The sequence below is a fragment of the Zea mays genome, chromosome 6 (assembly GCF_902167145.1).
Source record: "Zea mays cultivar B73 chromosome 6, Zm-B73-REFERENCE-NAM-5.0, whole genome shotgun sequence".
Lineage (NCBI taxonomy): Eukaryota > Viridiplantae > Streptophyta > Magnoliopsida > Poales > Poaceae > Zea > Zea mays.
Genome location: NC_050101.1, coordinates 19,785,423 through 19,812,143, shown reverse-complemented (window position 1 = coordinate 19,812,143; position 26,721 = coordinate 19,785,423). Strand labels below are relative to the sequence as shown.

General features: G+C 46.5%; 1 protein-coding gene across 1 annotated transcript; it reads right to left on the bottom strand.

Annotated features, from left to right (window-relative positions):
* Positions 1-6,490: 6,490 nt before the first annotated feature.
* LOC118472285 (uncharacterized) lies at positions 6,491-8,215 on the bottom strand. The gene has a single exon (XM_035960266.1). It carries the CDS (start codon positions 7,952-7,954, stop codon positions 6,491-6,493), a length of 1,464 nt encoding a protein of 487 aa, XP_035816159.1. The 5' UTR covers positions 7,955-8,215.
* Positions 8,216-26,721: the final 18,506 nt, after the last annotated feature.

Genomic DNA, 26,721 nt, shown 5'->3' with positions numbered 1-26,721 from the left:
ATACTAGTTTGATCTAATCAAAACTAATCAGACCTAATCTAATCTAATAAGACCTAGTCTAATCGGCTCATATTTCTTGCACCAATCAAAAGGGTAGAGCAAATTAACCCAGATTAGTTAATAGATCAAACTCTATATCTAGAAACTCTTTTCTCACTTAGTTCGCTTAATCCTAAATTAGTGCCCTAGACCAACTCGGCCATGCACAACTGCCAGACCTACCTAATGGGTTGCTTAATCCATCTATCCCAACCTAAAAGCAAAATAAACCCTGTTTGACCTATCTCATGTTTCACAACCTATCTGAAACCTTCTAAACCCTAGATGGAGACACCAAGACCGGAGAAGTAAAGGAGAAGATCAACCTCATCAACAAAGGATAGAAGTCAAACCAGATCGCGAGATGAGTCAGGCCCCACCATCCGGGATGAAAGTTTCCCTTGCCCAAATCTCTCTTACCACAACCTATCTTTGCTCTAACCAAATCTCATCTTGCCTACGCGATGGCTTGACATAAAAGATGCTTATGCTTCCCTAATCGCCAACTAATTAATGATAAAGGATAAGAAAACTTTTTGTATTGGAACCAGTTACAAACTAAAAGCTAAACTACAAACCAAACTTCCTGCATCCCTTTCCTTAATAATCTCGAGGACGAGATTATTTTTAAGGGGGGAAGAATTTGTAACACCCAAAAATCACATTTTGGTGATATAGAGAATTTTCCAAAAAAAATTTGAGATCAAATGGTTTCTAATAATGATTTCTTTCGTTTATAAAGTTTGCCTCTCTAAAGTAAATAGAAGACAATATTAAAAGTTTGGTAGTTCAAAACTTAGATCCAAATCTTGAGATTAAAGTTTAAGTTGAAACTTGGAACAATAAATAGAAGAAAGACTTTCAAACTATCTAATTATTCTCCTAAAGCACCCTTTACAACAATATGTATATATATATATATATATATATATATATATATTTGAATTAAATAATTCATGGTAAAGAATATATACACTAACTTCACCAAAATAAATAAGAATATAAAATTTAGAGTATACATTCAAAAGGAGTACCTTATGAAAATAAAATATGTGTATGTGGCTTATATTTTGAAGCATGTGGTTAAACAAATATTAATATGAATACAATAAAACCTTTGCATCTCATGCTGTGTCTTTTGAGTGGTGCATTTAATTTGAGTTTTGAAAACCCAGATTTGAACTTGAAATTTGAAAGAAACCAAATCTGGAAATTTAAATCTGAAAAAAAACAAAATAGAAAAAAGGAAAAGAGAAAATAAAACCTGTTCTCGGGCTGAAAGCAGTAGCCGGCCCAGAAGTCTTTTTCTTACCATCGTGCGACCCAGGAAGGAATTTGCACCCCGCCGGCCCACTCCATCCCCTCTCCTTGCTTTTCTCTAAAGTCAATGACGTGTGGTCCCCACCTGTCTGCCCCTCACCTCTTTGGTCGCGCACGCATTCATGGGGCGCTGAGTGGTGGGACCATCCCGTCGGACCCGTCACCTCTATCGTAACCACCTCACGCGCCGCGTAACAACCTCCTCTGCATCTCGTGTCTGCGCGCCGGAGTATAAATCCTAGCACCCTGGTTGCCTCGTCCTCATCCCAGTCGCCGAAGAAATCATCCGCGTGGAGAGCTCGTCCACGAAAAACAGAGGGAGGCCGAGGTGCGGGGGAAAGGGGGGAAAAGCGCTCGCCGTCGCCTAGAGGAAGGAAGTTGCTGCCGTTGCTCTATTGCGTTGCGCCCTCAGCTTACCCTCTGTGCGCGGTCGAGGGACTTCACTGAAGCAGCAGGGAGGCGCGCGCAGAAGGAATCGCCGAACACGAGGGCCGAATCGACGGGATTTCTCCCCGGCGTTTGAACGTCGCCAGTTTCCGCTACTCATCGTGGCCAGCCCCGCCACAGGCGACCATCACTGGTATGGAGCCCCCATAGCATTCGCCCTATTCAGTGCATTGTTCTGCAGCGGTGGGATTTGGTTTTGCGGCTCGTGGGTGGGGGTTGCTTGTCGATCGCTGCCTACCACCTCCACGAAGTCGCGGAGCACCGTGGACAGCGTCGCCCGACGTTCTAATCCTCGGTAAGGATGCCTCATCCGATTCGTCGTATCGTCTGCTTCACGTAGCGCTATTCGGATTGGTGGGTAGAGCACCAGAGTGTCTGGTACGATCTACGCCGGCGAGCCTCGCCGCGGTGGACACGGCGCCGCCGCCTGGTCACGGCGTGGGGAGGAGGATGAAGCTGAAGCCGTAGATCCGAGATCGAGAAGTCACCAGTAGATCAGGGCACAGCGTTTCGTCGTATGAAAACTCGGTCGTGGATCTCTGATCCAAGGGCCGGTATTGCGTACCGTTTCATGCTTTAATATAAGTCGTTGATCGCGAATCCAACGGATCAGGTCGAGTACCCCCTTCGGCCATTATATCGGGACCATCGGATCTGGAACCAACGGCCCCAGACGCGTCCGCGTTATACCAGCCAAACGAATTTGCAAAAGAAACCCTGAGTTTTTGTGCAATAAACCCGTCGTCCTATACTATAGGAAGATCCTTTCAAACAAGTCCAGAAATTTGTAGTTAGACCCCTGGACTTTATAGAAACATAACCCGCAGTCCAGCTATCCTTGGGATTTTTAAATTAAATAAGGAAATTGAATTCTAATATGAAAATAACTCCATAAACTTAGAAAATCCATAACTAATTTGTTTTAACTCCGTTTTTAGTGGTTCTCGAACCTACGGATTCGTCTTGACGCGTAGAATATTCCTACGCAGTTTGTTCTCATGTTTTGGTGTAATGTTATTTTTATCTATTCTTTGTTTATTTGTATGTATTGCTACGAGTAGAAGCGAGGTCACGAGAGACCTGAAGACCAAATTGGAGAAGTACCTGGAGTTGCACCCAAAAAGGCAAGTTGTGTCCTCGATCACCTTCTTTAACCCAATAATGTTTATGATTTCACCAATGCATGCACTGTTAGGTTAAATTGATGGGACCTAATAGGTTGCCTAGTTTTGTTTACCCTACACCTTGAATACAAATGAATTATTGGGTAGTCTTGCTAGTGCTCTACCAGGTTTTGGGTTAATGATACTTATGATTCACGACCATGTTCCATTACGATTTATTGTTGGTTATTTATTATGCATGATAAGATCATTTTGTTAATTGGAACATGGAGCGACCACCCGAGACAACAGTGCAACCACAAGGACTATATGGCTCTGGTCTTGGCCAATTAATTAGAAAAGCTAGGGAGGGATTGCCTTACCCGAAAGGGGCAAGCGGGGAGTGAATCGCAGCAGAGCAGAGTGCTGGCTGTAATTACTGCGATGGGGTTACAGACCGTGGAACAAGGCACTATGTTCCCTTTTGCCTGAAACCGTAGCAGGTTTTCCCAAACTAGTGGAACTTTGTAAAGGCCTCGTAGTGCTACCATGCCTCGCCTCCCTCGGTAGAGGTGTATGGGATTCATGACCCTGTGGCAGATGGGTATCACGACTTGTGGGTAAAGATGCGCAACCTCTGCAGAGTGTAAAACTGGTATACCAGCCGTGCTCACGGTCATGAGCGGCTCGGACCCTCACATGAGTAATTTATGGAACTAAACTTAACCTGTCATGCATTGCATTGCATTGTGGGAAGCATTATTATTATTGTTACTTATGATCTATTATTTAATTGGGTTGGTATTTACTTATACTTAGTAATTGCTAAGAAAATTTTGACTAACTTATTAAAATCAATGCTTAGCCTTAACCATTATTTGTTGATCAGCCTTACACTACACATGAGCCCTGAAAGTAGCCTAGAGGGGGGGTGAATAGGCTAATCTGAAAATTTTCACAACAAACTTCGAAAGATTGTTAGATACACAGTTCGACTGGTGCAGGCCGGTTCAACAGCTACGTGCGCAAGTTGAACCACTCTGAACCAATCCAACTGTTTAAAAACTTTAGACTAAAATCTACTCGAAAAGTACTTCACAAGTTCTTGAAAGAAGTAAGATATAGCTAAGTGAGGATGAAAAGATGTATATGTAAAGGCTATTTTTACTTCTAGATAAACTCTACAGAGAAATCTTTATGTCAATCTTGCAAGTAAAAGAATATCTCAAGTTGAAACAAGCAAGAACACAAGACACAAGATTTAATCCGAGGTTCGGCCACACCACAAAGGTGTCCTACTCCCCGTTGAGGAGCCCACAAAGGGCCGGGTCTTTTTCAACCCTAATCCTCCAAAAGCCGACCACAAAGGTCAAGGCAATCTCTTCTTATCTTAGCTCAAAGAGCGGGTAATACAAACTTCTTAGGGTCGTCCACAAATTTGGAGACTCCCAAGCAACCTCAAAGATCTTGAAACCTAGGGTTTCAAGAACACCAAGAACGCACAAGAGGGGTTTGCACAAGCTCAAGTCTTTGAAAGAGAGATGGGAGAGGAAAACCAAATCGTGAGCACAAGCACAAACCTCACACCCAAGAGCTCCTCCAACAAGGTTGAATCTTGAGGAAGATTTAAGTGTGAGAGAGATGGAGAGATGAGTGCTTTGTCTCAAGTTAGGTGAGCAATAAATGAGTGAGTGTTCAGCCGTCTTGAAGAAGAGAGAGAGGGAGGGGTCTATTTATAGTCACGGCTCAAAAACTAGCCGTTTGACTAAAAAACCCGTTGAAAACCGGTTGAACCGCCCCCAGGGGCGGTTGAACCGCCCCCTGACAGCTCAACAGACTGTCTGCCAGTCTGACTGCCAGACTGACTGGCAGACTGACCTGAGACAGACCAGGACCGGTTGAACCGCCCCCCCAGGGCAGTTGAACCGCCCCCTGAGACCAGTTGAGCTGCCCCCAAGGACAAGTTCAGCTGGTCTAGACCAGAGAGTTTTGGAGAGAAAACCCCAGCTCAGCTGCCCGGGGGCAAGTTCAGCTGGGTATGGTCAAAGAGGTCCACAGCTGAAGTTGAAGTTCAGCTGGAGTTGAAAAAGTTCAACTCAGCTGAAGTCCAGCTCAGCTGAAAAGCTCAGCTGCAGCTGAAGAAGCTCATCACAGCTGAAGTTAAGTTCAGCTGGAAAGCTCAGCTGCAGTTGAAGAAGTTCAGCTGCTTTTCAGCAAGAACACTCTAGGTTTCTCAACCCTAACCATGGTCAACCAAATAATGTTAAAGTGATTTTTGGTTTTCAAAAATAGCTTTTGAATTTGGGGACTTGAGCTATAGCAAACACCTGTACCTGTGCGAAAAAGAACAAGGAAGAATTACATCATGCAACACAAGATTTTACACAAATTTTATACGTCCGTTGCATGAAGTCCTTGGTGCTTCCTTAAGTTCCTGTTTCCTTTTAATCAAACACTGAGAACAAAAACTGTTAGTACCCTTATTTGTTTTGTCATTAAATCACCAAAACCCTCACTTGGGGTTGATTGCACTTACAATCTCCCCCTTTTTGGTGATTGATGCCAAAACAATTAAGGTCAAAAAGATATATATTTGCAATAGAAAGTTTCTTTTGAATGATTGTATGTAGATGGCTCCCCCTAAATGTGTGCATGATTGTGAATCCAACGTTTTGACATAATATGTCATGTGAGCAACACATTTAGAGGTAGTGACAAAAACCATGCTAAATACAATCATCCGAGGGGTGCAAAAGTGTCATAACAGGAGTTGTGATGCACATGACTATCTCTAAAAACACATTATTTTTACTTCATAGCAGAGTAGTCATTACAAACTGATAGAACAAAAGATGATGGCCAGAAGACCATCATATTCCTTTGAATAACAATCCAACAGTTTTATTTCATACAATGGTAAAGTACAAACCACAACAGTGGCCGAAAACGAAAATAATCCAAAAGAAAACCGAAAGAACCACAAAATAGAAAGAACCACAAACTAGAGATTGGATTTTCTCCCCCTTTTTGGCAACAAGTACCAAAAACGGAGAGAGAGACAAGGATACAAGAATCAGTATCCTCCAGGAGGAGGATATGACGGAGGATACGATGGAGGATATGAAGTGTAGTCAGGGAAAAAAGCCCTCATCGCATCCTCCTCAAAAGTGGAGTCCCGAGGTGGCTCATCAGCCGCAGAGAAAGCAGATGCCGAAGATGTACGATGATCAGGAGGAGGTGGAGGGTGGTTGTGGTAACCAGAGCCGGATGGCCGAGGGTCACCAGGAATGGGTCCCGGACCCGGGTAAGGAGGCGGAGGGTGGTAGGAGGATTGACCCGGATCCCCATGGTAGGGAGGCGGGGCAAACTCCTCGCGATCATCAACATAGTCTTCTTCATCTTCATCGTCTGCAGACATAAAAGGCACCCCGTAGGCCTGCTGGTGCCACTCATTGATCTCCGGGGGAGGAGGATGGAGAGGCACATCAGGCGAACGAGGGGCAAAAGGCATGCCCATGGAGGAAGCCTGACGACGAAGATTGTCGTCAGTCTCCCGCTGACGCCGTGCCACCTCATGGACGTCAGCAGCAACGTTGCGGCACATGGAGAAAAATGCCACAAACCCATGGACAAAGCGAGCACCCATCCCACGGCCACGACCACGACCACGACCACGAGCACGTGGCATGGGAGAGCCGCGGCCAGGAGAGGGACGCGAGGCAGCAGCGGGGGGGGGAGGAGGAAGGATGGTGGGGAGGCTGGCGAGGTGGCTCAGAGGAGGAGGCAGGGCCTCCAGACCGTGAGGGAACCCGCTTCGTACGAGCAGCTGGGTTGGAGGAATCAACCCAGTAGGGTACATAGCGGGAGTGTTTGACGGGTTTTTCGAAGTGGGTCTGGGTGACCACTTCGATCATCTTCATGATAAAGGGTGCATGAAGACACCCTCTGTGAGGAGACCAGGAGGCACGAACGATCTCCTCCCAGATCATGTCAAACACATTGATGCGGGCGAGACTGTTTGGAGCTAGGAGGAGGAGGAGGACTCGACTCTCCCCAAGGACGTTCATTTGATTACCGCCCTTTGGGAGAACGGTCATCCGGGACAAGGAATTAAGGTACCTGTAGTACCTATGCATGTTAGCGGTTGTCCAGAACTCCCGCTCAGTAGAGACATGAATGAATTCCGTCTCTTCCCGCATGGGCAGCCGAATGCCATGCACTCGCATGTTGCTGCCCTGAATGTCTGCATCAGAGAAGCCCAGAATATGGGCAAAACGACGATAACTGACTTTGTGCCAGTTACCCTGGATGAAGAAATACATAACTGGGTAATCATACCCATCGGCTTCCTCATCTACTTTCTTTATCCAGAGGGTGGCATAGAACTGAGCTACCACCTCATCGTTCCAGGGGTATTCCATGGTCATAATGTTACGTAATCCCTTTCTCTCTAAGTGAACGAGAGCTGACGACATGTCAACATCTCCCATATTCTCACAACCCTCCCAGTCAATAAATCTATGTCGTACGACTGGGTGTTTCTTGGTAAGAATGACAGAATTGTAGAAGTCAGCCTGGAAAAGATTCCAGAACCGAGGGTCCTGGACACCAGGATGACGAGGAGTGAGAGTAGGGTTGGAAAACCTCAGACGCTGAAGGGTTTCTATTCCCTTCTGAGTGAAGTCGATGGGAGATTCATGCGGACCGCGGCTGACGTTCGCCGGATGCATGTGCAGTCCGGTGACGTAGAGAGCATCAGGCGCCGGAAGGTCGACGAAGTCGTCGAAAGCCCCATCCTCCTCTTGGCAGGGAGCATACCCTGAGGAAGACGTGCTACGACGAGGACGAGAGGCGCCAACCTTTTGGCGTCTCCCGCGAGTCGGCTGCGAGGGCAAGGAAGAGCCCTCGCCAGGCATCCGACCAGAGCCACGTCCTCTCTTAGAGAGGGAGCGACGAGGCGGAGGAGAGGGGATGGGAGATTCCTCCTGAATCTCGTCGGAGTCGCTGCTAAACTCAACCACAGAGGGGTTGCGGCGACGCACCATGATTGAAAACGGTGGTGAAACTGTGAAGCGGTTGAAGTGTGTGAAGGAAAGGCTCTAAAGGTTGTGAAGCGACCAAGGCGAGAGTGAATGAAGTGGGAAAAGAGATGAGGAAGAGTGAAGTATATATAGGCAGTTGAGCTAGTCCTCAGAACCAGTTCAACCGCCCCCATGGGCCAGCTCAGCTGGTACTGACCAGTGTGGTCAGAGAACCAGAAACAACAGAGGAAAAAATTCTAATTTGCGCGCAGCGCAGGGGGAAGTGACCTGACGCAGCAGACTGCATGCAAAAGAAAAAAAAACTGCGCGGGGGAAAAGACAGGACGCTGCAGTCTGCAAGTACATGGCGTCGGGCGCGCAAGGCCAGTCCTCATGCAAAAAGAGACAGGACGACCGGACAGGGGCTAAGGTCCAAAAAAAAATTACTGCGCGCGCGACGTGACCGGACAGAAGCATGCAAAATAAAAAGGAATCCTGCGCGCGCCACATGCAAAAGAAGTCTGCATGCAAAAGAAAAAGGAATCCTGCGCGCCAGGGAAGAAGTGACCGCACAGGGGAAAAGACAGGACGCTGCGTGACTGCATGCAAAAAAGTAGTCTTCGTGATGCAGCAGCACAGGAAAAAACTGCGCGCCTGACACACAAACAAACAAAAAAAAATTTCGCGAAATGACCAGTCACAGAAAAGTAGTGCGCCCTGCAGAAAGCGACCAAAAAAAACTGCGCGTCAGACACTGCTGCAGCAGAGCAGGCCTGCGCGGTCAGAACAGGCGGTTCAACCGGTCCACCAGGGCGGTTCAACCGCTTTTAACCAGGATGGTCCTGGTGAACACAGGTTAAAAACAGCTGAGCTGAAGTTCAGCTGCTAAGTTCAGCTGGCCTCCTCCAGCTGAACTAGAAAGTTCAGCTGGTCAAGCCAGTTGAACCCAAAAGAAATCTTAGCACAAAAGTGCATTCAAATTTCAATATTTTCACAAAGTTTTTTGAAAGATCATCACATAGCTTTTAAAACCATCAATCAAAAACAGTGAATCAAACAATTTTTGTGACCGTTTTCAAGTTAAGTTACGAGAATCTAAGATATTTAATTCACTTCTAAGAAAGCAAAACCTAGTCTCATCGAGGGGTTTTGTGAAGATATCGGCTAGTTGATTTTCGGTGCTCACATGAAACAATTCGATATCTCCTTTGGCTTCGTGGTCTCTCAAGAAATGGTGTCTGATGTCAATGTGTTTAGTTCTAGAGTGTTGCACAGGATTGTTTGCAAGTTTTATGGCACTCTCGTTGTCACACAAAAGTGGGATTTTGTTAAACTCACAACCAAAGTCTCGAAGGGTTTGCTTCATCCATAACAGCTGTGCACAACATGCCCCAGCTGCTATGTACTCAGCTTCTGCAGTGGAAAGTGCAACACAATTTTGTTTCTTGGAACTCCATGATACTAAGGACCGCCCAAGGAATTGGCAAGTCCCAGTAGTACTTTTTCGATCTACTTTGCAACCGGCATAATCTGAGTCAGAATAGCCAAGTAAATCGAAAAAGGAGCCTTTGGGATACCATAATCCTAGGTTTTGGGTGTGAACTAAGTATCTTAGAATTCTCTTAACTGCCACAAGATGGCAATCTTTAGGATTTGCTTGAAAACGTGCACACATGCAAACACTCAACATAATATCAGGTCTAGATGCACATAAATAAAGCAGTGATCCTATCATTGATCTATATAATGTTTGATCTACGGGTTTACCTTCCTCATTTAGGTCGAGATGTCCATTTGATGACATTGGAGTCTTGGCGTGTTTCGCCTTTTCCATGCCAAATTTCTTGAGCATATCTTGTGTATATTTGGTTTGGCATAGAAAAGTACCTTCCTTGAGCTGTTTGACTTGAAATCCCAGGAAGTATTTAAGCTCGCCCATCATAGACATCTCAAACCTGTTCGTCATTACTTTGCTAAACTCTTCACAAAATTTTTCATTAGTACTACCAAATATAATGTCATCAACATATACTTGGCACACAAATAATTCATTGTCAACCTTTCTAGTAAATAAGGTAGAGTCAGCTTTTCCTATTGTAAACCCATTCTTAATTAAAAATTCTTTAAGACAGTCATACCAAGCTCTAGGGGCTTGTTTAAGCCCGTAGAGTGCCTTGTGAAGAAGATAAACATGATTTGGCTTCTTTGGATCTTCAAAACCCGGTGGTTGCTCCACATATACTCTCTCTTGCAGTGGTCCATTTAGAAATGCGCTCTTGACATCCATTTGATATAACTTGAAATCATGGTTAGTAGCATATGCAATTAATATTCTAATTGATTCTAACCTTGCTACCGGCGCATATGTTTCGCCAAAATCGAGTCCTTCCACTTGAGTATAGCCTTGGGCAACCAACCGTGCCTTGTTTCTTGTAACCACGCCATGTTCATCTTGCTTGTTCCTAAAGACCCATTTAGTCCCAATCACATTTTGTTTGGGTCTTGGGACTAAGGACCAGACTTCATTCCTAGTGAAGTTGTTCAACTCCTCTTGCATGGCAATTATCCAATCCGGATCACCCAATGCTTCTTCAACCTTAAGTGGCTCAAGAGAGGAAACAAACGAGTAAAATTCACAAAAATTAGCTAAACGAGATCGAGTTGTTACCCCTCTCCTGATGCTACCCAGGATATTGTCCACCGGATGATCCCTTTGAATTGTATGATGGACTCTTGGATGAGGCACTGATGGTTGTCTTTGAATTTGCTCCTCCTCATCATTCACTTGATCAAGAGGCACTTCACCATCAATGCTTTCGTGTTCATCTTCTACCACCGTTGGCATCCTTTGATGATTTTCTTCGTGGCTTGGATGACTTGAGGTTGATGGGTTTGCTTGAGTGGAGACTTTGTCACTCACCACCCTTGCACCCACATCAACTATCTCATTGGTCATCCATAAGGTTCCTTCTTCATCATCTTTTTCTTGAGGTCTCACCTCACCTATTGCAAGTTTCTTTATGGCCTCACAAGGTGGTTCTTCATTTCCTGCAGTGTCATTAGAAATATGCCCTTGCGAGCCATTAGACTCATCAAATGTCACGTCTATCGCTATTTCAACAAGACCGGTGGTATTGTTGAAAACACGATACCCATGCGCATTTGATGCATACCCAAGCAAGAAACCCTCGTCCACTCTAGGAGCAAACTTTGAGCTCTTGACTTTCTTGTTAAGAATAAAACACTTACAACCAAATACTCTAAAATAATCAACTTTTGGTTTGTTACCAGTGAGAAGCTCATAAGCAGTCTTTTTGTAGATCTTATGAAGATAGAGACGGTTGATTGCATGACAGGCGGTGTTGACCGCCTCTGCCCAAAAGTTGTCAGGTGTCTTGTACTCATCCAACATGGTTCTTGCAGCTTCAATTAGAGTTCGGTTCTTTCTTTCCACAACACCATTTTGTTGTGGAGTGTAAGGCACCGAGAACTCATGCTTGATTCCCTCTTCTCCTAAGAATTCTTCGACACCTGTGTTCTTGAATTCCGTCCCATTATCACTTCTCACTTTCTTGATTTTGAGCTCAAATTCATTTTGAGCTCGCCTCATGAATTTCTTTAGAATTTCTTGAGTTTCACCTTTATCACTTAAAAAGAAAACCCAGGTAAATCGAGAAAAATCATCAACAATAACTAAACCATACTTACTACCACCAATGCTAATGTAGGCCACAGGTCCGAAGAGGTCCATGTGAAGAAGCTCCAATGGCCTCTTTGTTGTGACCACATTCTTTGATTGATGTGGGACTCCATGTTGTTTTCCTGCTTGGTATGCGCCACAAACCCTATCTTTCTCAAATACAACATTTGTTAGTCCAATGATGTGATTATCCTTTTGAAGTTTGGCCAAATTCCTCATACCGACATGGGCTAGCCGGCGATGCCAAAGCCAACCCTTGTCGGACTTTGCCACTAAACAAGTCTCAGGCGTCACTTTACTTGTTGTGAAATCAACAAGATAAAGCTTGCCCTTCAAGCGACCGGTAAAGGCAAGTGAGGAGTCCTCCCTTCTAAGGATCTTCACATCCACATCCGAAAATAGGCAATTATAACCCATTCCACAAAGTTGTGAAACGGACAACAAGTTATAGCTTAAAGAATCTACTAATAAGACATTTGAAAGTGATTGTTGGTCTGAGATAGGAATTTTACCAATACCAATCACCTTACTTTTGCCACTATCTCCAAACACAATTTCTTGTGCTTCTTGAGTTAGTTGCAATGAATGAAACATGTCTTTCTCCCCGGTCATGTGATTTGTACATCCACTGTCAAGCACCCAACTTGACCCACCAGAGGAGTAGACCTGCAAAACAAGTTTAGGCTATGCTTTTAGGTACCCAAATTGAATTGGGTCCTACAGTGTTAGTTATAGCCTTGGGTACCCACACACTTCTTTTCATGACTTTTCGTTTAGTGTAGGCACCCACATATTTCACAACCAATTTTCCTAACTCCCAAGTCAACATATAATCACAAAGATATGAGCGGGAAATGGGAGCATTAGATTTTTGTCCACTTGAGGATCCTACTTCCTTCATCTTACTCTTTGTGGAACTCAAGTTAACCTTTACCTGAGGTGACTTGTCATTTGAGGAGTGAATCCTCCCCAAGGCATCATATAGGGTGGTTCCCTCTATGAACTTGGGGAATCTCCACCCCTTATGCACTGTGCTAGGGTTTTCCTTGGATGAGTTGAACCCAAGCCCCCTTCTTCCATTGTTGGTCTTAAGGGACTTGTACTTGGGTTCAACTTTCTTTAACCCATCATTGCTAGAGCATCTTTTCAAAATTTCTTTGACCTTCACCTGTGGACTATTCTTCCTTGCATGGTTAGTTAGACAACAAGAAGCATGATATTTGGCGCAGTGTTTGCAAGAATTATCATTTAAGCTAGACTTAGATTCAAGCACTAAAGATGATGCATTGATGTTCTTGCAATTTTCAAGTTGCACTTGAAGTTCTTGATTTTGATCATTCAAGCTTAACATGCTTGCTTCAAGTGCATTCTTTTCATTTGCAAGATTAGCTATAGAGGTTTTCATGTTAATTACTTCTTTATCTTTATTCTCTATAGTTATCTTAACTAAAGATACTTCCTTAGTCAAGACATCTAGCATTTCATCTTTATTGTGAAGCAATTCTTGAAGCTCTAGGTTTCTTTCCTTTTCAAGGATAAGCAAGTCTTCTTGAGCATCAAGAGTTGCTTTTCTTTTATCTAGCTTCTCCATTAATTTGGTGATAACATTGTATCCATTCAAGCCAAATTCTTTAATCATTTTATTTTTCATGGCAATTTGTTCATCATCATCATCATTTGAAAAATCATTACTAAATAAGGTTACCTTATCTCCTTTTGCCATGAGGCAAGTTTGAGTGTAGAATTCGTCTTGTAGGTTGGTGAAGAGTTGCGAGCTTGATGTAGATTGGATGGCCACGTTTGCCACCACTTCCTCTTCCTCGGAGCTAGAACTCTCTTCATCGGAGTTCCATTCTTCACCAATATGGGCTTGACCATATTTCTTCTTCTTGAAGTATCCCTTGGTCTTGCCCCCCTTTTTGAACTTGTCCTTCTTGTATTCCTTCTTAGCTTCTTGTTCCTTCTTGTTAGGACAATCCGCTATGAAATGACCGGTTTGGCCACATTCATAGCATGCCCTCTTCTTTCCTTTCCTTTGGAACTTGTCATTTTTCCTTACAAATTTCTTGAATGTTTTGATGAACATAGCAGTGTCTTCATCACTTGAGCTATCTTCATCACTTGAAGTCTCGACCACTTTCTTTGCTTTGTGGTCTTTGTTCTTCTTGGGATTGTCTTGTTCATTAGTGATCAATGCATGAGAGTCCCTTGACTTGATAGGGGCTTCTTCGGACTCGTGTTGTTGAATCTTTGCAAATAATTGATGAGGTGTCATATCCTCATAGTCATCACGATCCCTAATCATCCTTGCAAGACTCTTATCCTTTTCTTTATAAGCTCTCATGAACAATCTTGTGACCTTGGAGTCACTCCAATCTTCACTCCCAAGAACCCTTATTTTGTTGACCATTACCATCAAGCGATCAAAGAGTGATTGAAGCGACTCACCCTTTGTCCAATCATATCTTGCAAGCTCACTTTCCAAAGCCTCAACTCTATGTCTTTTAGCTTTGGGATCTCCTTCATGTGACATTTTAAGAATATTCCAAATGTCACGGGCATCTTCTCTTCCTTGAACTTTCCGGTATTCTTCCGGACAAAGACTTCCTTTAATTATGCTTACTGCTTGAGCATTTCGATGAACCTCTTGCATCATTTCCGGAGTCATCTCCTCTCCTTGGGCGGGCTTATACATACCTACATTAACAATCTCCCAAAGACTAGGATGCACACCGATTAAATGCGACTTCATCTTGTCGGCCCACTCATCATAGTTCAACTCACTAAGAGTTGGTAACTTTCCAAGTGGGGCGGAAGAGAAGTTGGGAATATAATTTCTAGAGTAATCGAATTGAACTTTGCTAAAGTCATTACCTTTGCTTTTGGTAGATGATCCTTCGGTGTTGAGACTTACCTTGCTCAATACCTTAGACACCAAAAGATCCACTAGATCGTCATTATAATCAAATGTTCCCTTACCTTTATCTTCTTCGGCCTTTCTTCTTGATTCTTCTTCTTCGGCCTTTTTCTTAGCATCTTCCTCTTTCATTTTGAGGAACATTCTCTCGGCAATCTTCATGGCGAGGTCGAGGACCTTGGGGTCCACTTCCTCACCGGAAGATGTGATGGGGATTTCCTCGAGAAGAGGATCCACATGGTCCCGTTGAGTAGACATGATCGTTTCCTCACGCGGTTAAGCGTAAAACGAGGTACGAAGCTCTGATACCAATTGAAAGTAGCCTAGAGGGGGGGTGAATAGGCTAATCTGAAAATTTTCACAACAAACTTCGAAAGATTGTTAGATACACAGTTCGACTGGTGCAGGCCGGTTCAACAGCTACGTGCGCAAGTTGAACCACTCTGAACCAATCCAACTGTTTAAAAACTTTAGACTAAAATCTACTCGAAAAGTACTTCACAAGTTCTTGAAAGAAGTAAGATATAGCTAAGTGAGGATGAAAAGATGTATATGTAAAGGCTATTTTTACTTCTAGATAAACTCTACAGAGAAATCTTTATGTCAATCTTGCAAGTAAAAGAATATCTCAAGTTGAAACAAGCAAGAACACAAGACACAAGATTTAATCCGAGGTTCGGCCACACCACAAAGGTGTCCTACTCCCCGTTGAGGAGCCCACAAAGGGCCGGGTCTTTTTCAACCCTAATCCTCCAAAAGCCGACCACAAAGGTCAAGGCAATCTCTTCTTATCTTAGCTCAAAGAGCGGGTAATACAAACTTCTTAGGGTCGTCCACAAATTTGGAGACTCCCAAGCAACCTCAAAGATCTTGAAACCTAGGGTTTCAAGAACACCAAGAACGCACAAGAGGGGTTTGCACAAGCTCAAGTCTTTGAAAGAGAGATGGGAGAGGAAAACCAAATCGTGAGCACAAGCACAAACCTCACACCCAAGAGCTCCTCCAACAAGGTTGAATCTTGAGGAAGATTTAAGTGTGAGAGAGATGGAGAGATGAGTGCTTTGTCTCAAGTTAGGTGAGCAATAAATGAGTGAGTGTTCAGCCGTCTTGAAGAAGAGAGAGAGGGAGGGGTCTATTTATAGTCACGGCTCAAAAACTAGCCGTTTGACTAAAAAACCCGTTGAAAACCGGTTGAACCGCCCCCAGGGGCGGTTGAACCGCCCCCTGACAGCTCAACAGACTGTCTGCCAGTCTGACTGCCAGACTGACTGGCAGACTGACCTGAGACAGACCAGGACCGGTTGAACCGCCCCCCCCAGGGCAGTTGAACCGCCCCCTGAGACCAGTTGAGCTGCCCCCAAGGACAAGTTCAGCTGGTCTAGACCAGAGAGTTTTGGAGAGAAAACCCCAGCTCAGCTGCCCGGGGGCAAGTTCAGCTGGGTATGGTCAAAGAGGTCCACAGCTGAAGTTGAAGTTCAGCTGGAGTTGAAAAAGTTCAACTCAGCTGAAGTCCAGCTCAGCTGAAAAGCTCAGCTGCAGCTGAAGAAGCTCATCACAGCTGAAGTTAAGTTCAGCTGGAAAGCTCAGCTGCAGTTGAAGAAGTTCAGCTGCTTTTCAGCAAGAACACTCTAGGTTTCTCAACCCTAACCATGGTCAACCAAATAATGTTAAAGTGATTTTTGGTTTTCAAAAATAGCTTTTGAATTTGGGGACTTGAGCTATAGCAAACACCTGTACCTGTGCGAAAAAGAACAAGGAAGAATTACATCATGCAACACAAGATTTTACACAAATTTTATACGTCCGTTGCATGAAGTCCTTGGTGCTTCCTTAAGTTCCTGTTTCCTTTTAATCAAACACTGAGAACAAAAACTGTTAGTACCCTTATTTGTTTTGTCATTAAATCACCAAAACCCTCACTTGGGGTTGATTGCACTTACAAGCCCCCACCGTAAGTGAGCTCATACACATTATTCCCCACACTTACTGAGCGATGACCGTATGGGAGCTCACCCTTGCTATAATCACTCCCAGGTTAAGAACAGGTACCACCGGAGGAGAATCATGAAGATGAGTTCGGAGAGATCTAGGCCGTCGTCTCCCAGTCAACTATGTTGGTGCGGAGGATCGTCATTAACATGTGGTGTATCTTATTTAGTTATTTTGTACAGAACTCCGATTATTTAATAAAGATATGACATTGATTTCTGTACCATTAGTCATCATATGTGTGAGACTTGATCCTAGCACACATTTGAGATGCGCCCGGGTTTGCCCTTAAATCCGGGTGTGACACTACCCCCACACAGTGCGCCTGGTCCACCCCTGTGGCAAGGAGGTGGAATTTGAGTCGGTTCCCTCTCCATCTCGAAACGTGTTGCACAATTTGGGGGAGAAGACCTTGGAACAAGTCCCAGTAATACGAGAGTACCCGGACGTCTTTCCTGAAGACTTGCCGGGATTACCCCCTGATAGGGATGTGGAGTTCGTAATAGATCTGGTGCCAGGGACAGCCCCACTTAACAAGCAGCACTATCGTATGTCCAAGCCAGAAATGAACGAGTTAAAGAAACAGTTGGACGAACTATAGGAAAAGGGCTTCATTAGGCCTAGCTCGTCACCATGGGGAGCGCCTGTATTGTTCGTCAAAAAGAAGGATGGCACCATGAGAATGTGCGTGGATTACAGGGGGCTGAATGCAGTTACCATCAAAAACAAGTACCCCCTTCCCAGGATAGACGATCTACTAGACTAGTTAAAGGGAGCCAAATACTTCAGTAAGATCGACCTTCGATCCGGTTACCACCATATGAAGATCCGAGAGGCGGACATACCCAAAACCGCATTTGTCACCAGATATGGGCACCACGAATTCACCGTCATATCCTTCGGACTTACCAATGCCCCGGCCTACTTCATGAACATGATGAACAAGATCTTCATGGCAGAGTTGGACAAATTCATGGTCATTTTCATTGATGATATCCTAGTGTACTCGAAGACCGCGGAGGAGCATGAGCAACACCTCCGCGTGGTACTGGATAAATTATGGGAAAACCAATTATATGGAAAGTTCAGTAAGTGCGATTTCTGGATGGAAAAGGTCGCTTTCCTTGGTCATCTATTAACAACAGAAGGGGTCATGGTGGACCTAGAAAAGATCGAGGCGGTGTCCGGATGGAAGTCACCCCGCAATGTGACAGAGATCCGTAGTTTTCTTGTCGTGGCAGGATTCTACAGGCGTTTCATCCTAGGATTCTCCGCCATAGCCAAGCCCATGACAAATCTTCTTAAGAACAACACCTCCTTCGATTGGTCGAACAAGTGCGAAGCTAGCTTCCAAACCCTGAAGGACAAGCTTACTACAACCCCTGTTCTGACGCTGCCAGACATTCAGATGAACATTGTGATATATGTGATGCCTCTAGACAGGGATTAGAGTGCATGCTAATGTAGGACAACCAGGTCGTGGCATATGCCTCCCGGTAGCTCCGGAACCATGAACAGAATTATCCCACGCACGACCTAGAGCTAGCTGCCATTGTGCACGCCCTCAAAATATGGAGGCATTATATCTCATCGGGAACAAATGTGACATATACACAGATCACAAGGGCTTAAAGTACTTCTTCACCCAGTCTAAACTAAATATGAGGCAGCGAAGGTGGTTGGAATTGATCAAGGATTATGAGCTGGAGATCCATTACCACCCCGGCAAGGCCAATGTGGTGGCTGATGCTCTCAGCCGAAAGGCTTACTACAATTTGCTCATGGGGGAAGAGCTAGCTGCCGAACTTTGTGAGGAGATGCAGCGAATGAGGATTTCCATCCTTAGCTCTGAGTAGCTGAATGAGTTACGGGTCAAATGTGACTTAGAGGATTGGATCAAGAAGGCACAAGGGGAGTGCCCAGAACTGAGAACCTTGGCAAACGAGGTGGAGAAAGGCTTGCACCCAGACTTTCGCCAGGATGAGGAAGGAATCCTCTAGCTAGAGGAACGCTTATGCGTACCTGAGAATGAAGGAATCAGGGAAGCCATCCTTACGGAGGCCCACTGTACCCGGTATTCCATCCATCCGGGTAGCACCAAGATGTATAAGGACCTAAAGGGCATCTTCTGGTGGAAGAAGATGAAGAGGGATGTCGCAGAGTTTGTGGCGCGATGTGATGTTTGCCGCAGGATAAAGGCCGAGCACTAGAGGCCGGCAGGACTACTGAACCGCCTCGAGATCCCTATGTGCAAGTGGGAAAAGATAGGTATGGACTTCATTGTGGGGCTACCTAGGACGCCCAAGAGGGATGATTCCATATGGGTCATAGTCGATCGTCTCACCAAAACCGCCCACTTCATACCCGTCAAGACGACTTACACGACTTACCAGCTTGCCATGTTCTATGTGCACCATGTGCTCCAACTGCATGGGCCCCTCTTAGCATACTCTCGGACAAAGGGCCGCAGTTTACAGCTAAATTCTGGAAGAGTCTACATGAAGCCATGGGGACAACCCTAGATTACAGTTCAGGCTTTCACCCACAAACAGATGGGCAGACCGAGAGAGTGAGCAAGGTCCTGGAAGATATGCTAAGGGCTTGTGTCTTGACTTACGGACCAAATTGGGAGGACAGCCTCCCATACGCCCAGTTTTCCAACAATAATAGCTACCAGGAAAGCATCAAGGCCTCACCCTTTCAGGCCCTGTATGGCCGCAAGTGCCGAACCCCACTAATGTGGGAAGAGGTGGGAGACCCCAATTCTTGGGCCCGGCAGGTTTCGAGGATGCCGCGGAGAATGTGGCCAAGGATAGGGAGAATTTGAGAATTGCACAAAGCCGTCAAAAGAGTTATGTCGACAAACGTCGGAGGGAGTTATCCTTCGAGGAAGGAGAGTATGTGTACCTCAAGGTATCGCCCCTTCGAGGCACCAAGAGGTTCCACGTTTGTGGTAAGCTAGCTCCCCGGTATGTGGGACCCTTTCGCATCGAGAAGAGAATCGGAGGCCTAGCATACAGGCTTGAACTACTGGAACACTTAGCCAGAGTGCACCCAGTGTTCCATGTGTCCCAGCTCCGCTAATGCCTAAGGCTACCAGAGAAACAAATTGCCCCCGAGGTTATCGATTTACAGGATACGCTAGAGTATATCGAATACCCCTTGCAAATCCTGGATTGGTTAGAGAAAGGGACCCGCGGGACTAGGATCCCCGTCTGCAGGGTGCTATGGAGCAACCACCCCGTCGAGGAAGCAACATGGGAGAAGGAGTCAGAACTTTGGGACAAGTACCCCCATCTCTTCGAGACCGGGTAAGATCTTAATCTCGGGGACGAGATTCTTGTGAGGGGGGAGACTATAACATCCCTAAAAATCACAACCTAATTTTTTTCCAAAAGTTAATGGAGTGTATGCATTCTATGCATAAACACATAGATATAATATGACTAGGGTTAAACCCAAGCGGCGATAAATGTCTAAGCTAACAATTTGACCATGCATCATAGGAGCACCCCACCCCCTTCACACATTTGGATTTTATTGGATTTCTACTTGCCTAATTAATCAAACAAATTTAGAAGGGAAAATAAAACAAAAAAGGAAATGAAAATGGAAAAAGAAAAATAGAAGAAGGGGAGGGAGCCAGGCGACCCACGCCAAACGGCCCAGCCGGCCACCACCCTCCCTTCCCAGGCCATCCGCCCGTCGGCCCAAGGCGCCCACCGTGCCAGCATGCCGACATGCGGGTCCTACCAGCCAGCCACCCAGCGCGTGCACGACCCCGTCCCGTTCCTCCACCGCGAGCCCGAACCCACCGGTCAGACCTTCCTCCCTCACCCTGCGCGCTCGCAGAGACTCGGAGCCGATGCCGAACTCCGGGGCTGCCTCACCAAACCCCGGAGCTATGCCGAGCCCCGGAGCCGCCGCCACCTCTGCTTCCACTCCCCCGTGCCGAACCCCGCCGGACCTCGCCGTCCCCTAGCCAACCCCGGTGAGCCCTTCACCCCTTCCTCGCCGCTCGGCCATCGAGCTGCTTGCCATGTCGCGCCCGAGGTTCACCCCTTGTCCACGAGCTAGCCCCGCACACCTTCCCGCCACGGTCGAGGTGGCCCCGAACCTGTGAGTTCCCCGTTCTATCCCAGCCATCGCCACCGACATCCCCTGAAACCCCGCCGTGCGATAGGGCGCTAGCCCGTGCCCGCACGCGCACCCAACCGTGCTAGCCCCGAGCCGTAGTCACCGTTGTCCCTTTGTGCAGGCCTTCGCGCCGAGCCTAAACCCGGAACGCGCCACAGCGCGCGATGTTCGCGCGCGGCGTGATGTCGCGTGGAGTCCCCTCTGGGCCCTCCCGTCGAACACCTTGCAAGCGTGAGAGGAGAGGGAGGCAAGTGGGAAAACCGCCCCTGCCAAACTCTAGCGTCGCGGGCCAAAATAGTCGGTCAGGTCGATGTCGGCCCGTTAGGGGGAGAGTTGGAAATCGAGGAAAGTCCGGATAACCCCCTTCCATCACCCAGTCTGTGGGCCGGTGACCGGCACCGCGGCCCACCACGCCCAAAAACGGCCCGACTCGCATATTTCGTCGGACCTAAGTTTAAGAAACCCCCCGGACTCTCAACCTAGTCTCGATTGTCCCCTCGCGCCCCCTGGACAATGGACCGGCCACGCGGCCCACGACCATCCCCGTGGCCTATCTCGCCATGAATACAGCCCGTCTGCACTAAGGATAAAAGTTTCGGCCGGAAAATGGCAAGAAACCCCAACGAACTCCCGCGCTAGTATAATTACTGTAACACCCCAGGTGTTTATATTCCGCTCGACAATGAGTGTGGATTTAAGTACGTAATATCAGTGAATGAAACAGATGTTAAATTTTAATCGTCTTCGTGTATCGCGATTTTAATATCACGTCTGTTTCATCTGTCGCGAGTGCGACATCATTTTTATTTTTCGTCTATCCGGGCTCTTCCGAAATTTTCGTGATGTTCGGAACGTCGTCGGTGCGTCCGATGATTAATTAAAATTCATCGTCGCGCGAATCCGAATTCAGAAGCTCGACCTCATTCTACGCCTTTTTATCCCGAACAAATTTATTTTGAACTCGACGACAGAAATGTTCGGAGCAAAATAATCTAAATCGCGCACTGTCCGAGAAAAAAATCGTGTGCGAGGCGATGATCTAATTTATTTTTCAGCACACTCGGTAAAATAATAAAATCAACTGTGCCTAGACATCGGATAAATTTTTATCCGAGATCGACTAAACCAGTATTGTCTCAAATACTGCATCCGTTATCCAGTCCGTTTATATCTTGCCCAAAATAGTCACGAAAACTATCTAAATGAAATTTAGTTAGAATCGTTAATCTCTGATTTTCCGTTTAGTGATCCGAGAATTATAATTGAGCTTTGATTCTCTGGTAAATTACCGTGACCATGGAATCATGTGTTCAGACCGTAGGTAAATTTATTAGATTTCGAATCAAATCAAACTGTGTCGCAATACGGTCGACCTTTTTGTTATTGCTAGAAATCATGATCAAAATATCTTCGATTACTGATAAAAGAAAGAGAGAAAAGAAAATCTAAAAAAAAGAGAGAAAAAAAAAGAAAATATCCTCTATCCTCACCGCCCTCTCTCTGCTTCCTATCGTCAAAGCCAGGCACGCATCCATATCTCTCCTCTCCCGTATTGGTGCTCGCCCAGGAGCCTTATCCTCCATCTGTCGACATGCTCATCTTCTCTCCTTCGTCCGTTCAGCCGGCGCAAGATTTTCCTGTGTCTTAGTTGTTCTCATCCTCTCCTTAGCCGCCGTACCTCACTGCGTGATATTTTTGCCGCCGCCCCTGTTCGCTTTATATGCGCGCTATGCGTGCTCGTGCGGCAGATTGCTCGGCTGTTTCGGGCAGATGCTGGGGCACTCGATTCCCTAGCGCCCAGACTTCCTTCTTCTCCCTGAAGCTCGCCTAGCTCGGCCGTCCTCCAAGTTTCGCCCAGCCCAGTCGTTCCTCCTATGCTCGGCGCCGGATTTCTGCTCGCCCGGCTCTGCTCCTTCGCGGCGGCAGCTTGGACCAGGATGTCAGTATTCCTGTAGGCGACCTGGAGTTGGGGGACGACAGGAGAGCAGGAACTGATGAAGTGATGGGCCGGCGAACAAGGAAGCCCAATAGCAAATGGTCCGGTGCCGAGTGGATCCGTTGAAGGGTGGGCCGGCGCTTAATAGCTGGTTGTAATAAATAGTAGCACTTGTACTGAGAAAGACAGCTTTGGGAATAAAAATACAGAACTCACCTCTCCTTCCTGGTTGTCTTCTCCCTCTCGTTCCTCTCTGCAACGAGCAGCGTTCGCCATCAGAAATGTCAGTATTCCTGTAGGCGACCTGGAGTTGGGGGACGACAGGAGAGCAGGAACTGATGAAGTGATGGGCCGGCGAACAAGGAAGCCCAATAGCAAATGGTCCGGTGCCGAGTGGATCCGTTGAAGGGTGGGTCGGCGCTTAATAGCTGGTTGTAATAAATAGTAGCACTTGTACTGAGAAAGACAGTTTTGGGAATAAAAATACAGAACTCACCTCTCCTTCCTGGTTGTCTTCTCCCTCTCGTTCCTCTCTGCAACGAGCAGCGTTCGCCATCAGGTGGAGGACGCTGACAATTGGTATCAAAGGTCTGGTTCCGGCCCTGGCGACGACCTTCCACTACACCAGGAGGGCCAAGATGTCGGGCGCAGCAGACCCCGGCGTTGCGGCGGCAATAGCCGCACAGTCCAAGTCCATTGAGGCCCAATCGAAGACGCTGGCGACGCAATCAAGACTCCTGCAGCAGATGTGCGATCGGCTGGAGTCTACTGAGGAGCGCTGGAAGCAATTGGAGTCTACCGTGGGGAAGAACTCCGAGAATATTGCGTCATTGTCTGCCAAATTTGATGGGGTGGAAGGTGTTCTGCCCCGAGCGGACCTGGGGCGCGACTTACGGGCGCATCTCGACGGCCAGATGGCGGAGATGCAGGCGGTTGCGATGGATCGTCTCGACGCGCTGGCGGCGGATGCATCGGGCCGTGTCGCATCCCTGGAGAACATCACTTCCTCCTTCGAAGAATGGCGTCCCCGCATCGAAGGGTCGGTCCACGACATCCATTCCTCCGTGGAGGGCATCAAGGCGGAGCTCCACAAGGTCGCTCGGTTCCTGGAGCGCGCAGCGGTCGAAGAACCAGCGTCCCACGCTGGGGTACTTGGCTCATTCGCGTCGGCAGCGGAGCGCCAACCTGCGTCCGCGAACCACACCGACGGGCCCATGGGGCATGGCTCTCCTCTTCTACATCGGGGGACTGGTTTTGGAAATACCCATTTCCATCACCATCTCCCGAACAATGGTATGCACGACCCTGGCCCACCTCCTCGTCATACTTTATTTCCACGGACATTTGATGTGCCCTTGGGACATCGTACTGGGCCACAGGGGGTTGGGGATCACCATAGCCGGCCTTTGGGTAATCTGCCTAAGCTCCATTTTCCTTCCTTCGATGGCGAAAACCCCAAGTTATGGCAGTCCCGATGTGAGGCCTATTTTCGCATGTATGAGGTCGATTATGTCATGTGGATTGAGGTCGCTTCCATGCAATTTGTGGGGCCTGCAGCTAGGTGGTTGCAGTCAGTGGAGAATCAGTTGGGTTATATATCTTGGGAGAGTTTTTGTGCTTTGATCCGAGAGCGTTTTGCCAAGGACCAACACCAAGTTTTACTTAGACAGCTCTTCCATATCAGACAGTCAGGATCGGTGTCATCTTATGTCGATGAGTTTTCACAGTTAGTAGACAAACTCAATGCATATCAGCACATGTCTGACCCTCTTTATTATACGATGAAGTTTGTTGATGGCTTAAGGGACGATATTAAGGCAGTAGTAATGATTCAACGTCCCAAGGATTTCGATACTGCTGCTGTATTGGCTCAATTGCAGGAAGAAGCTGGTGAGATGATCAAGAAACGTGAGCCGCGCCGGTGGCCTCAAAACTGGCTGTCGTCTCCATCTATGCAGTCCACTCAAGCACAATCGATGATGCCTAAGGACTCCAAGGTGGTGCCTAATGCGAGGATGGAGGACAAGCGACCACAAGGGGCCCCTAATTCTACTACTGACTCTCGGTTAGCATCCTTGTATGCTTACCGCAAAGCACAAGGGCTGTGCTACAAGTGTGGACTACAGTATGCCAAGGGTCATAAATGTGCTGACACTATTCAGTTGCAAATGGTGGAAGAGTTATGGCAAATGGTACCTTTGCCTGATACTGATGACCCCGAGATCCTGGAGAAGGAGGACACTTTTGAGTTGAATTCATTCTTGTCCAAGGCTGCTGAGCAAGGAGTTCATGCTACGCGAACCATGCGCTTTGTGGGACATATTGCTGGAATGGACGTATTGGCCTTATTGGATTCAGGCAGTTCCCATTCTTTTGTTAGTACAACAGTGGCTTCTATCTTGCCCAATATTGTCGAATTGGACAAACCTGTTAATGTTCAGATAGCAAACGGTTCTTACTTGTGCTGCTCCAGCCAAGCTTTGGACGCTTCCTGGTCCTTGAGTGGTGTGCCATTCTCTTCCAACTTAAGGGTGCTGCCCCTATCTACGTATGACCTGATTATTGGTATGGATTGGCTCGAGGCTCACAGTCCTATGATGGTTCATTGGGCACATAAGTGGTTGACCATTCCTATTAAAGGAACTTATGTAACCCTTCATGGTCTTACTTCGTCAGTACTGCTGGAATCAATGGTCCAGGTCTGCACCTTGTTCGAGCTCTCTGACAAAGAACATACTATATTGCAGAAGCTACCTGCTGCTATACAGGATTTGATACAGCAGTATTTTTCAGTTTTTGATGTACCCAAAGGCATGCCACCTGCCAGAGAGTGTGATCATCAAATTCCATTGATACCTGGTGCTAGGCCCGTGCAGATGAGACCCTACCGGTATGCACCTGCTCTGAAGACAGAAATTGAAAATCAAGTTTCTGAAATGTTGCAGTCAGGCATTATTCAGCCAAGCAAGAGTGCATTTTCTTCTTCTGTCATTTTGGTTAAGAAAAAGGACCAAACCTACAGGTTTTGTGTGGACTATCGTCACCTCAATGCTCTTACACTCAAAACAAAGTTTCCAGTGCCAGTGATAGATGAGTTTCTGGACGAGCTCCATGGTGCCTGTTGGTTCTCTACTCTAGACTTGAGGGCTGGTTTTCACCAAATCAGAATGGACCCACAAGATCAATATAAGACAGCATTCCAAACGCATCATGGGCACTTTGAATTTCGAGTCATGGCATTTGGGTTGTCTGGGGCACCAGCTACTTTCCAAGGAGCCATGAATTCCACCCTAGCTCCTTTACTAAGGAAGTGCGCACTGGTGTTTTTTGATGATATTTTGGTATATAGTAAAACCTGGGAGAGTCATCTTGTTCATTTGGGACAGGTCCTGCAATTGCTTTTAACAGATCAATGGCATATCAAGCTCTCCAAATGTGCTTTTGCACAACAGCAAATTGCTTACCTAGGCCATGTTATATGCAGCAAAGGAGTGTCTACAGATCCTGCTAAGGTTGAGGCTGTTAAATCGTGGCCTGTGCCTACTAACTGCAAGGAACTCAGAGGATTTCTTGGACTGGTTGGGTACTATAGAAAATTTGTCAAGCATTTTGGCATGATTGCCAAGCCCTTGACTGAGCTGCTAAAGAAGGGGGTTTTGTTTGTATGGACTCAGGATCATTCAGTGGCATTTGATACACTTAAACAATCACTATGTTCTGCCCCTGTCTTAGCATTGCCTAACTTTGAAGTTCCTTTTGCTATTGAGTGTGACACATCGGGGTATGGTATTGGTGCTGTGTTGCTACAAGAAGGTCACCCATTGGCCTTTGTCAGTAAGGCCTTAGGACCCAAGAACCAAGGACTATCAGCCTATGAAAAGGAGTATCTTGCTATTCTCCTTGCAGTCAATCAATGGAGACAATACCTACAACATGCCGAATTTATTATCTTTACTGACCACAGAAGTTTGTCTCATTTATCTGAACAAAAGCTCAACACTCATTGGCAACAGAGAGTGTTCTCCAAGTTATTGGGTCTCCAATATAGGGTGGTGTACAAGAAAGGGGTGGAAAATGGGGCAGCTGATGCCTTGTCTCGCATGCCACCTGTT

Coding starts and splice junctions, on each gene's coding strand:
- LOC118472285 (XM_035960266.1), bottom strand. CDS start 7,954: ATGGTGCGTCGCCGCAACCCCTCTGTGGTTGAGTTTAGCAGCGACTCC.